This window comes from Lissotriton vulgaris, unplaced genomic scaffold (genome assembly GCF_964263255.1).
Source record: "Lissotriton vulgaris unplaced genomic scaffold, aLisVul1.2 SCAFFOLD_2286, whole genome shotgun sequence".
NCBI lineage: Eukaryota > Metazoa > Chordata > Amphibia > Caudata > Salamandridae > Lissotriton > Lissotriton vulgaris.
Window position 1 is genome coordinate 324,685 of NW_028250841.1, and position 13,224 is coordinate 337,908.

The window sequence follows — 13,224 nt, forward strand, 5'->3', positions numbered from 1 at the left end:
AAGACTCGACCACCTCACCAGTTCTCTTTGAACATGTTGAGAGCTATTCACAACAAATGACATATTGTCCAGCGCAAAGCAAGGAGGACGTGGGTGATGAATACGGTCAGACGGCGTTCACTTATCAGACTGACACTGATCAGGAGGAACCTCAGCAATGGACTGATGCTGTAGACCCTGATGATCCACAAGCTGCACCGGACATTCAGTCTTACAATGTCAAAACCTCGCCTACTGAAGACACGGCGGCCGTTTAACGCTTTGATAGAAAGGGCAGCCCTCAACCATGACGTGGAAATGCACGCAGAACCTGTGGAAGAAGATTTCTTATTTGATACTTTCTCCACCTCTGAAAGATCGGCAAAGACATTGCCTATGCTAAAAGGAGTCCTCAAACATGCTGCGGACATTTTCAAAGAGCCCACAAAGGCAAGGGTTATCAACCCTAGGATTGAAAAAAAGTATAGGCCTGCTCCTGTGGACCCTACCTACATCAAAGGCCAGCTCCCATTGGACTCCCTCGTAGTGGCCAATGCTCGCAAGAGGGCGAACTCGCAAACTAGTGGTGATGCTCTTCCTCCGGACAAAGAATCAAAGATCTTGGAGGCGTCAGGAAAGCGGGTGGCAGCACAGGCTGCTAATATTTGGAGGATTTCGAATACACAGGCCCTATTGGCTAGATACGATAGGGCTCACTACAACACGTTAGAACAGCTGTTGCAACACCTGCCTGATGCTTACAAAGAGGGAGCAGGAATGATCATACAGGAAGGGAAGTTGATTTTTAATGCATCCATCAAATGTGCATTGGATGCGGCAGACACGGCAGCTAGAGCCATTAACACTAGCGTAATGTTGAGACGCCACGCCTGGCTCCGCATCTCTGGGTTTAAACCAGAGATTCAAACAACTATGCTCAACCAGCCAGTTAACACTGACTTCCTCTTTGGTCCCGAGGTAGACACAACCCTCGAAAAAATTAAAAAGGACACAGACGGCAAAATCCATGGGGGCTCTGCAGTCGCAGCAGTTTCGGGGCAGCTCCTTTCGTCGCTCCGGTAATAGGGGAGCCTCTAGAGGACAAGCTTTACAGCAAGCCCAGTACAACAAAGGGAGCACGCAAACCACCTATACAAAGAATAACAGGGGTGGATATCGTGGGAACAGCACCAAGGGCAGAGGACGTGGTAATAACAATGCCAGATCCTCCGCTCCCAACAAACAGTGACGCCTTGTAACTGCCCCCTGACCATTTAACACCTGTCGGGTGAAGACTCCAGCAGTTCCTGCCAGTATGGGAAGGCATTACCACACAGGTGGGTGAGACAACTTATCCGATTCGGCTATTGTCTAGAACTAACCTCCACTCCCCCCAACCTACCCCCAAGGCACCCTCCTATGTCCGCAGAGCACATGCACTTATTGCAGCAAGAAGTACTCTCCATGCTGCAAAAAGGGGCAATAGAGCTCGTGCCTGCAGAAGAACGAGGTACAGGAGTGTACTCTCTGTACTTCTTAATCCCAAAAAAGGATGGTTCCCTGCGGCCCATTCTGGACATCAGACCCCTCAACCAATACATACTGTTAGAACACTTTCATATGTTAACCTTACAGCAGGTCCTACCATTGCTCAGTCAGGGCGACTTCCTAGCAACCCTGGACCTCAAGGATGCATATTTCCGCATTCCCATTCACCCAAGTCACAGGAAATATCTCAGATTCACCATCAACAATCAGCATTACCAATTCAAGGTCCTGCCTTTCGGGGTCACCACTGCCCCCAGAGTGTTCACCAAGTGCTTAGCAACTGTGGCTGCGCACCTTGAGGACAACACCTCCATGTCTATCCCTACCTGGACGACTGACTTGTTCAAGCGAAGTCGGCCCAGCAGTGTGCCAGCCACATGTCACGCACAATTCACCTCCTACACAGTCTAGGGTTCTCACTAAACTACCAAAAGTCGCACCTTCAGCCCGCTCATGTGCAACAGTACCTAGGGGCAACATTAAACACTCTAACGGCAACAGCGCAGCCAAATTCTGCCAGAGTCAACAGCATGCAGCTGCTAATTCAGAAGTTCAGGCCTCAACAATCGCTCCCAGCGCAAGTATTCATGCAGCTGATCGGTATGATGGACTCCTGCATATTCATAGTCCCGCACGCGAGGCTGCACATGCTTAGCACGACAGTGGAACCAGGCTCATGGGCATCTGAAAGACCTAGTGTTGGTGACCGGTCTTGCATACAACTCTCTGCATTGGTGGAATCCACAAAACCTTTGCAGGGGGCGACCGTTCCAAGAGCCTGACCCACAGATAGTGCTGACGACGGACGCATCTCTCCAGGGCTGGGGAGCGCATGTCCTCCATTACACTGTGCAAGGACTATGGACGGCACAGCAGCAAAAGATGCATGTCAATCTTTTGGAGCTGATGGCAATCTTCATGGCACTGAAAGCGTTCAAGTTGCACCTGTGCAACAAAGTTGTGTTTATCCGGACGGACAACATGACTGCCATGTATTACATCCAGAAACAGGGAGGCACACACTCCCCGCAGCTATCTCACCTAGCCCAGAGCATGTGGCAGTGGGCCATCCAAAGGAACATCTTCCTCATGGCGGAACATCTCCCGTGCAAAGACAACCAGATGGCAGACCTGCTCAGCAGGCACAGTCATCAGATGCTCGAGTGGGAGATTCACCCCTCAGTGCTCCAACCTTATTTCCAGGGAAAACAGAACTAGGTGGCTGGACAGGCAGATTTAGCAAAACAATTTATAGACACGTAGTCAATATATACCACGTGAACACCGGGCAAGAATCCCAAAGCAAATTTATTTTCTTTTTCTAACACAAGTTATTAAGGATTCAGGAGCATGAACAAAAGCAAAACAACTGTTACGACAGTGGATTCATGGAAACAGTATCTACAAATATACAATTTTTACAAATTTACAACATTTACAAACATGAATCAAGCAGCACAATTAGACGAGACACACCAAAACAATACACAACTCAATGAACAATGTGAATTGTGATACTCTACAGTGCAAAAACTAAAGGATTTAAATCAAATCAGAGACCAGTCCATCGGACTATGGGACCATGGGACAGGCGGAGATGATGGAATAAAGAGCCTGCCTGTCAACCAGTCCTGTGGTTCAATGTTTATAACCGGGTTGCTCAACTAGGATCCAAGGGAATTGGTAAAGTTCTATCCTAGGGGCACCCTTGGTGTTTGCCACAGGGTGGAAGTGTCGACGCGTTTCGAACCGGCTTGATTACTGGTTCTCTTCAGGACGGGGACTGGGGATCGTGATTCTGTAAAAGACATACAGAGTGGGTGTCAATTGTATCTATCATAGGACTGTTAAAGGTCATCTGACTCCGGGGGGCAAGGAAAAATGGTTACCTGCACAAAGGCAAAGGGAAGGCCGTGTAGTCGGTAACTCTCAACAGGGCACAGTTTCTGAAACAATAAGGGAGAGGGTAGGCTTAGCGCGGTTGCACACCAGGGATACAGAATAATCAGAATGGTTACATCACACCATGGTATGTTTTACGGGTCCTACCTGTGCTTCACCCAGGATTTGGATTGGGGGTGTGGTGCCCGCGATGCGGCGCACAGACAAGGTAGGCGACAGCTCACATGTTGCGGCGTCTGTATTAATGGCTGGGGGAGACCATAGAAAACAACGTGCCCATGGGTTAGGTTTTTATGTGACATGTGTTCAAATGCACTGCAGACAGACACGAGCCCAAGGAGACAAATGCCTACCTGAAGTGACGTCCACGCCAGAGAGCGAGGTTATTTGCTTCTGCTGGGACCTGTCACAGGAAGAGTGTAAGCTAGAATCAGTAACCGGCAAGCGTCTAGCACAAACGGGATCGAAGCGGAATTGAAACGAAAAGCGCGTCCATCAGCGCGGGACACTTACTTGGAAAGTATTCAATCCTACGTTTCAGGGACGAGCGTAGACTAGCAATGGGGCGCCGCGCTAAAACGCATCGTTAAAACGCCGCCCGGTCACGGAAGTGGTGGGCGTGACTATGTGATGCGGCCCCGAAGAATGCTGGAGGATGTAGTTAACATTATCAGAATGGAAGGAAGTTCCCTGGCGGTGAATGCAAGCATTTTCGCCACAGCACGTTACAACAATAGTGATGACAATCCGGAACCAAATTGAAACAGAAACACATTATACACCGTTATACACATGTATCTATCAGCAGTAAATACATATTAAATTCAAACATATTCTCATGTATTAACAGCGGGGCATCTATGTTCTCATGGGAAGTGACAGCAAGCATTTTAACCACCGCTTATTACAACCATTGTACAGAAATCCGGAGATCATGTTCAACATCTTGTGCACAGTTGTTAGCATGAGTCTATCAGCAACAAAAGCATGTACTATTCAAAAAACATGATAACGGGTAACCAGCATGGGACAGCGGGCCCATGCTGGTTACCCGTTATTTCTGTACAATGGTTGTAATAAGCGGTGGTTAAAATGCTTGCTGTCACTTCCCATGAGAACATAGATGCCCCGCTGTTAATACATGAGAATATGTTTGAATTTAATATGTATTTACTGCTGATAGATACATGTGTATAACGGTGTATAATGTGTTTCTGTTTCAATTTGGTTCCGGATTGTCATCACTATTGTTGTAACGTGCTGTGGCGAAAATGCTTGCATTCACCGCCAGGGAACTTCCTTCCATTCTGATAATGTTAACTACATCCTCCAGCATTCTTCGGGGCCGCATCACATAGTCACGCCCACCACTTCCGTGACCGGGCGGCGTTTTAACGATGCGTTTTAGCGCGGCGCCCCATTGCTAGTCTACGCTCGTCCCTGAAACGTAGGATTGAATACTTTCCAAGTAAGTGTCCCGCGCTGATGGACGCGCTTTTCGTTTCAATTCCGCTTCGATCCCGTTTGTGCTAGACGCTTGCCGGTTACTGATTCTAGCTTACACTCTTCCTGTGACAGGTCCCAGCAGAAGCAAATAACCTCGCTCTCTGGCGTGGACGTCACTTCAGGTAGGCATTTGTCTCCTTGGGCTCGTGTCTGTCTGCAGTGCATTTGAACACATGTCACATAAAAACCTAACCCATGGGCACGTTGTTTTCTATGGTCTCCCCCAGCCATTAATACAGACGCCGCAACATGTGAGCTGTCGCCTACCTTGTCTGTGCGCCGCATCGCGGGCACCACACCCCCAATCCAAATCCTGGGTGAAGCACAGGTAGGACCCGTAAAACATACCATGGTGTGATGTAACCATTCTGATTATTCTGTATCCCTGGTGTGCAACCGCGCTAAGCCTACCCTCTCCCTTATTGTTTCAGAAACTGTGCCCTGTTGAGAGTTACCGACTACACGGCCTTCCCTTTGCCTTTGTGCAGGTAACCATTTTTCCTTGCCCCCCGGAGTCAGATGACCTTTAACAGTCCTATGATAGATACAATTGACACCCACTCTGTATGTCTTTTACAGAATCACGATCCCCAGTCCCCGTCCTGAAGAGAACCAGTAATCAAGCCGGTTCGAAACGCGTCGACACTTCCACCCTGTGGCAAACACCAAGGGTGCCCCTAGGATAGAACTTTACCAATTCCCTTGGATCCTAGTTGAGCAACCCGGTTATAAACATTGAACCACAGGACTGGTTGACAGGCAGGCTCTTTATTCCATCATCTCCGCCTGTCCCATGGTCCCATAGTCCGATGGACTGGTCTCTGATTTGATTTAAATCCTTTAGTTTTTGCACTGTAGAGTATCACAATTCACATTGTTCATTGAGTTGTGTATTGTTTTGGTGTGTCTCGTCTAATTGTGCTGCTTGATTCATGTTTGTAAATGTTGTAAATTTGTAAAAATTGTATATTTGTAGATACTGTTTCCATGAATCCACTGTCGTAACAGTTGTTTTGCTTTTGTTCATGCTCCTGAATCCTTAATAACTTGTGTTAGAAAAAGAAAATAAATTTGCTTTGGGATTCTTGCCCGGTGTTCACGTGGTATATATTGACTACGTGTCTATAAATTGTTTTGCTAAATCTGCCTGTCCAGCCACCTAGTTCTGTTTTTCCCTGTTGTTGAGATCCGGGCTGGGCAGACGTTGGATCCAAAACCTTCACTGTTCTGCAGCCAACCTTATTTCCAGCAGTGGGGTCATCCGGAGATCGACCTCTTCGCCACAAAAGAGAACGCAATATGCCAAAGCTTCGCCGCCAGGTTCCCACACCCACACCCGCAGTCTCAGGGCAATGCGATATGGATGAACTGGTCAGGCAGATTTGCGTACGCTTTTCCCCCCAGCCCCACTCATACCACTGGTGGCGCGCAAACTGCAGCAGCACTCCATGACGCTCATCCTGGTTGCTCCAACGTGGGCACGGCAGGCTTGGTACACCACGTTCCTGGAACTTTCAGTGGTGCCTCACCAGCGGCTATGCCTCACGCCCAGTCTCCTCACTCAGAGCCATGGAGACATACAGCATCCAGATCCGCAACAGTTGAGCCTTGCGATTTGGCTCCTGAGGTCATAGTTTGGCTACCTCAACTTGCCCCCTGACTGTATGAACATCATCAAGGAGGCAAGGCGACCTACAACTAGGGCGTGCTATGCAGCCAAATGGAAACGTTTTGTCATCTACTGTTCCAACAATGACATTAATCCGCTAGATGCGTCCACGCAAAACATCATATGTTACTTGCTGCATCTATATCGATGCAATCTAGCGTATAGTTCCATTAGGATACATTTGGCCGCCATGGCAGCTTATCTTCAAAACAGGCAGCATCTTTCCCTCTTCAAAGTGCCTGCCATTAAAGCCTTCTTGGAAGGCATCAAAAGAGTGATCCCTCCCAGACACCCTCCTTCGCCTGTCTGGAATCTAAACATCGTTCTCACCAGGCTCATGGGGCCACCCTTTGAGCCTCTTCATTCTTGTGAGATACAGTTTCTTACATGGAAAGTGGCTTTTCTGATAGCCATCACATCGCTACGAAGAGTCAGTGAGCTTCAAGCCCTGACAATTCAAGAGCCCTTCCTACAAATTCATGCTAATAGGGTAGTGCTGCGCACCAACCCCAAATTCATGCCTAAGGTAATCTCGCAGTTCCACATTAATCAAACCATAGAACTGCCAGTTTTCTTTCCAAACCCAGATTCAGTGGCAGACCGGGCACTGGACACCTTAGATGTCATAAGAGCTCTCCTGTATTACATCGACAGGACAAAAGACTTAAGAAAGACTAAACAACTGTTTGTTGCCTTCTCTCCACAACACAAAGGCACCCCTATTTCCAAATCAGGTATAGCCAGATGGATTGTTAAATGCATACAAATCTGTTATCACAAGGCTAAACGCACTTTAACAGCTCCCCCAAGAGCGCATTCCACACGCAAGCTAGGGGCATCCATGGCTTTCCTAGGTAACATTCCTCTAGAGGATATATGTAGAGCAGCCACATGGTCCACCATACATACATTTACCAAACACTACTGCGTAGATGTACACTCCAAACAGCAAGCCGCTGTAGGACAAGCTGTTCTCAGAACTCTCTTTCAGACTTCTGCAGCTGGCACGGGCAACCGCCGCTAAGGAGGTAACTTCTATTTATTCTATGCACAGATGTGAATTCAGCAGCCCACATGCCTCGAACGGAATATGCTACTTACCAGTATGCATCTGTTCTTGGCATGTAGGGCTGCTGACATTCATATCGCCCGCCCTCCTCCCCGGTGCCTGTCGCAGTTGTAGCACTCAGAATCATTTTCAGGCATGGTCATCACTTTCAGTATTACACTCCATCTCTGCCACAATGGCAAAAAACAATCTGGGGATGGAGAGGATGCCCATGCGCACTGTAGTCCAGGGGAGGAGCCACCTATCTCGTGATACTTCGAAGACTCTTCCAGGACAACAATGTGCAATCACCCGGACCCAACACTAGGCGGCGATCTATGCACAGATATGAATGCCAGCAGCCCTACATGCCAAGAACAGATGCATACTGGTAAGTAGCATATTCCTTTCCCACCAGGCGGGTAGTAGATGTCGGCCGATGTAGGTCTGCATATGTGTTCATGCCAAGCCTGTTAGCCAGAGTGACATTTCCTTTGTCCTCTAATATCTGCAGCTGGGAGTTATGTGCCAGTGGGACCGAGGGAGCATATAGAACATCCAGACCGGCTCTCCTACGCAGGCCATTCCAGCTCCTTCTCAGTGCCTCAACCGGGTCTTTTTCATCCCGCGGTCTTGTGTATCGTTGAAATATCGCGAACGAGAGATGGGTCGGACCTGCTCTGTCAATCTCAACCGCCACATGCGGCCTAAAGGGTGTGGGATGGACCCTGTGATGTAGGAACTTCGTGCACTCAGTCAATCATTTATAAAGCGTGGTAAATCATCCCTGAGGGTCTTGAGGCGCTGAAGTTGCTAGCTGCTGCAAAGTGATGTGCTGAGGCGGTCCTGAGGTGCAGGGCAAGGATGTTCCAAGCATTGGTTACCAGATGTGAGGAGGAACGTCCTCCGCTGTTGGCTTGACCGATCTGTGGGGTGTCTGCGAGGAAGAGTGAGGTGCATCATTGGTGCCTGGTCAGCTGGTGGGAGGTCATGCACTTGTTGATGTATGTTGGTCCTTGATTGTCCAGGGCTTTGTATGTGTGGGTCAGCATCTTGAACTGCCATCTCTTCGTGCGGTGTGATGTGGGTACGTCTGGGGAGGTTAAGGATGAGTCTAAACGCTGAGTTTTGTATTGTCTGTAGTCTCTTTAGGAGGCGTGCGGTGCTTCCTCCGTAGAGTGTGCTACCGTAGTCCAGCCTGCTTTTAATGAAAGCCTGCCTGATAGTCTCTCTCTGGTGTCGACTGGGAGCCACTTGAATTACTTGCAGAGAATGCATTGGGTGTGGAAGCAGGCGGACGAGACAGCGTTTACCTGTTGCTACTTTGATAGCTTGCTGTGCTAGATGATGCTGTGGTTGCAGGCATCAACCGTCCATCTCGCTGCTCAGGAAGGCATTAAAGACATGGCTATTTCCCAAGGCATATCTGTAAACTGGTTCCCGGCTCCTACTCCACTCTTTCTGTTAGGCGCCTTGATGCCCACCGGGCTAAGTTTGCGTGGTACAAGATTGTTTTCATTCATTCATTCAGGCATAGCCTGTCTGGTCGGAGGGTGGGCCGAGTTCCGCAGGTCACCATGTGTCCATTTGAGGGCGTATCCCTGGATTCCAATGTGGTGGAGTTTGTTGATTAGGATGTGATGGGAGACGGTGTCGAAGGCAGCTGATAGTTCCAGGAGGATGAGGACTGGTGTTTCGCTGTGGTGCAGGGAGGCCCTGATGTCGTCGATAGTTGCTATCAGGGCTGTCTTACTGCTTTGGATGACTCTGTATCTGGTTTGAGAAGGATCCAGGAAGTTGTTCTGCTCCAGGTGTTCGGTGAGTTGCTGGTTGATTGCCTTCTCGAGAACCTTCACTGGAAGGGAAGGAAGGAGATGGGTCAGTTGTTCTTCGGTCCTGCTGGGTTGGTGGAGGGTTTCTTCAGGAGGCGCCTCACTTCAGCATGTTTCCATTCCTTGGTGAAGGAAACTGAGGTGATGGAGATGTTCGGAACTTACTTAAGCTCGTAGCCAATCTTCCTGCTCTCAAGGTTGAAGAAGTGGTGTGGACTGGATTCCGTTCGTGCTCTCATGTGCACGGTGTTCACGATGGCGATTGTGGGTAGGTTTCTGAGAGGGTCCCAGTGGCTGAGTAGGTGTTCGGGTTCTGTGTCCCTAGGTGGGAGCAGGCTGAAGTTGTGGACAGTGGAAGGTTGGGGTTTTACGTTCTTGTAAATGACTAAGATCTTGTCATGGAAGAGGTCCGCCAGGTTGTCACATAGTCCTTGGGAGGGGTTGATGTCGTTCTCGGCGGTTGTGGGGTTGGAGAACTCCTTCACGATGGCAAAGAGCTTCTTGCTGCAGTTTTTCTGGCTTCTATGCGGTTTGCTAGTGTGTTCTAATTTGTTTCTTTCAGTTGGCAGTGACACTGGTTGATTGCTGTCCTGAAGGCTGTGATGCCTCTACTTTCTCCATTTTCTTTCTTGTTGCCAGCAGTTGCAGTTGGGTATATTTATGTTTCGCTGTTCTCACTCTTCTAGTTGGTCCTTTGTACTTGGCTGGCTTGGCGGGGCGATTGTTTCGGTGCATGCCGTGATCCACTGGGAGAAATTCTACACAGCCTGCTCTGGGTTGGATGTTGAGCCTGGGAGGTGGGAGTTGAGAGCGTTGTTCTGCTAGTCTTCTGAAACATTTTTCCAGTCTCTGCACTTGGATTTGGGGGTTAGGGCCAGTGTTGGATGGTCTGGCAATGGAAAGTGGACGCTGTAGTGGTTGTTCCAGTTGAGCCGTGTAACTTAGTTGTACTTGACTCTGTCACTGGACATGAAAATGAGGTTGAGCATGTGTCCTGTGATCTGGATAGGATCGGTGAAAAGTTGTTTGAGGCCCAAGTTGTTCATTCTTTCCAGGTTGTTGGTTATGTCGTTTTCTCTGAGGTCATTGAAGCGGAAGTTGAGTTCCCCTCGGAAGATGTAGTGTTCGGAGTAGATTACGATTGGGACGAAGATGTCAGTGATGGCATAACATAAGCTGGGGCTTGTTCCTGGTGGTCTGAAGGAGTGGGTGCCTCTGATGGTTCTTTTTCCATCTGTGTGGAGTTGGAAGTTGAGGTGCTCATTATCAAGGTCGACTCGTCTGGGGAGGTTGTACATTGGATGGTTTTCTTGTAGATGATGCAATTCCACCTGTGTTTGTTGCTTCAATCCCAGTTTGCTATATTGTAGCCTTCGAGATTGGCGATGCATGGCACTGAGGTGGGGGGGGGGGTCAGGCAGGTCTCTGTGGTAAAGATGACGTCCGGGGTGAAGTATGAGATCATATCCCAGATCTCCGTGGTGTGTTTGCCGAGTGAACGAGCATTGAGTAGAATACACTGGAGTTGTACAGTTGCGCACTAGTTGAATAACGCTGCAAGCATGAGACACACAGCACTTTGTACATGCTAAGGATATCATTCCTTTAGCTTACATAACACTTTGCCAGACAAATCTTTCACTTTTACGCAAACACAACTTTAAGGGACACAACCAATCATTTCCCAAATACATGGATGATCTGGATCGAATCGTAGCACACCTATGAAGCAGTCAGCATTCTGCGTAAGCCCTGAGGAAGTCATTGGGTTACACCCGCTGGACGAAACACATATTGACCTGCTTGGATGTTTTGTAGTACAGAAGATCAGAATTGGCTGGCTGGAATGGTAAAACGCACAGAATAAAGGAAGCCTTGCTTGACTGACTATTAATATTTTTTATTTGAAGAGTTTTGTGCAAGCAGGAAATTGAATCACGTAATGTAATATATTTCAAATTTGAAGAGCATGAGAGCGGCTGCTCTTCCTTAGCCAAGCACCTGCGATCAACTATACAAATGATGCAGTTTTACATCTGCTTAACTGTTGTACTTGGTAAAGATTTGAGCGACAGTTCTCTGGCTAGTCCATATGTAAACTCTACATAATATGGATACAAAACTTGCCTTAGTGACTTACCTTCCTCTTTCATATATTCATACAGTGGTACTCTAAACTGGCAATTAAACAGGTTGGGCTGCAGGGGTTCGGCAACTTGTACAGTGAACAACAAACAATATGTCCTGGGTGGCAGACCGTAGGAGTTCCGCACCCCTACCGCACCAACTACATTCAGTCTTGAAATAGACTTGACGGTGGGTTTACCTGAAATCCTGTCAGTTTCCCATTTGGCTCTCCATGATATCTAGTGAAAACCCATCGTTTTTTTGCTCACCATGCCACTCCAGTTTGGACTTAGCCATTTGTAAATCATTCTTGACCCTGTCCCCATCATAGGTTCTTTTTGCATTTGTCGCACTAAATTGAACTAGCAGATGTTAAATCACTCTTGACTTTGACTGACCTTGTTCCTACAGAATCTTAGCTCAACAAACGTCATCGTTGCATAGGGCACATCACCTCCCGCCCATGACTGCATATCTGTTTTTTTACCCCATCTTTTCCCTACCCTTCCTAGACTCCTTATCTATTTCAAATTAGTCAATATGAAATCTCCTCTCCGTGTGTATTCCAAATCACTGTCTGTTCTGCAACCACCTGTCTATTTTTCTCTCTTGCTGCCCCTTTGTTCTTCAGTTTGAAATTTTCTAAGATAGACCTGCTTGTGATGCTCTGAAATTATGTCTCCACCGTGTAGCACTTTACATTTTAATTCTCATTTTACATTGTTTAAACATCTCTTATGTGTATGCTCCTATCGCTGCAGCGCTACAGTGTCTTCAGGGCTGGTTCTTGCTCTCCATAGGGAGCTATGATTTTATATTTATTTTCTTTTAGAAACAAGCTTTCCGATGATTGCATCGGTCATGTCTTCACGAGGAACAGAGGAGAAAAAGCTTCACTCCACGGAGCATCAGAAATCAGCGCCACGTAAAGATATAAAATGTAATTCAGGTGAGTGAGTGTTGGCCACTACTTGTGAAGGTTCGTTATTTCCACGCATGTTCCACAGAGGAAGTGTGAAACGGGGACAACCCAGCTCAGGTAACTGATATCTGTATGCATCTATATATTAACCGAAGAAACATCTGGCCGTGATCAAAGTCCTTTTTCTATCTTTTTATGCACTGGAGAAGTGAAAACGCAAAAGGGAGAGTTTAAGGCATATAAAATCCTGTTTGAGACAAGCATGGGTGACAGCAACACTGTAAAAGGTGTAGAGAAAGCAATAAAGGAAGACCATACCAGCTAATGCTGCAGGACTGATGGAGAAGCTGAGACAGGCTATTACGGTATTGGCAGGGATTGTGTGACCGTAGCTCAGGCTGCCCTCGCCTAAGCCTGATAGTGAAAATAAAGTAAAGGGGTGTTTCATCACCTTATTCTGTCATCTGTAGCCCTTCTCAATCTCCAGTGGAGATTAAAGCAGTTGACGTGCTAATGTGGGGCACAATGGAAAAGTGAAGGGCATAGTATTAAAACCTGGTAGAAAGTGAGGAGGGTGGTGGGAAAGGGAGAACTGATGTGTGAATAAGAGAATGAAGCATGAGTGGAATGCACAGTGAGGTCGGAGGATGACTGAGGAGTAAGACGGCCAGGGAGCGGAGAGGATTACAGA

General features: G+C 47.8%; 1 protein-coding gene across 1 annotated transcript in view; it reads left to right on the top strand.

Annotated features, from left to right (window-relative positions):
* Positions 1-13,224, top strand: part of LOC147663102 (uncharacterized) — a gene marked incomplete at its 3' end in the record, with an annotated part of 242,284 nt that overhangs the window by 179,823 nt on the left and 49,237 nt on the right. Inside the window, exon 10 of the mRNA XM_086950679.1 lies at positions 12,444-12,560. Within this exon, the coding sequence (XP_086806805.1) occupies positions 12,444-12,560 (117 nt within the window). The remainder of the gene's footprint in view (positions 1-12,443; positions 12,561-13,224) is intronic.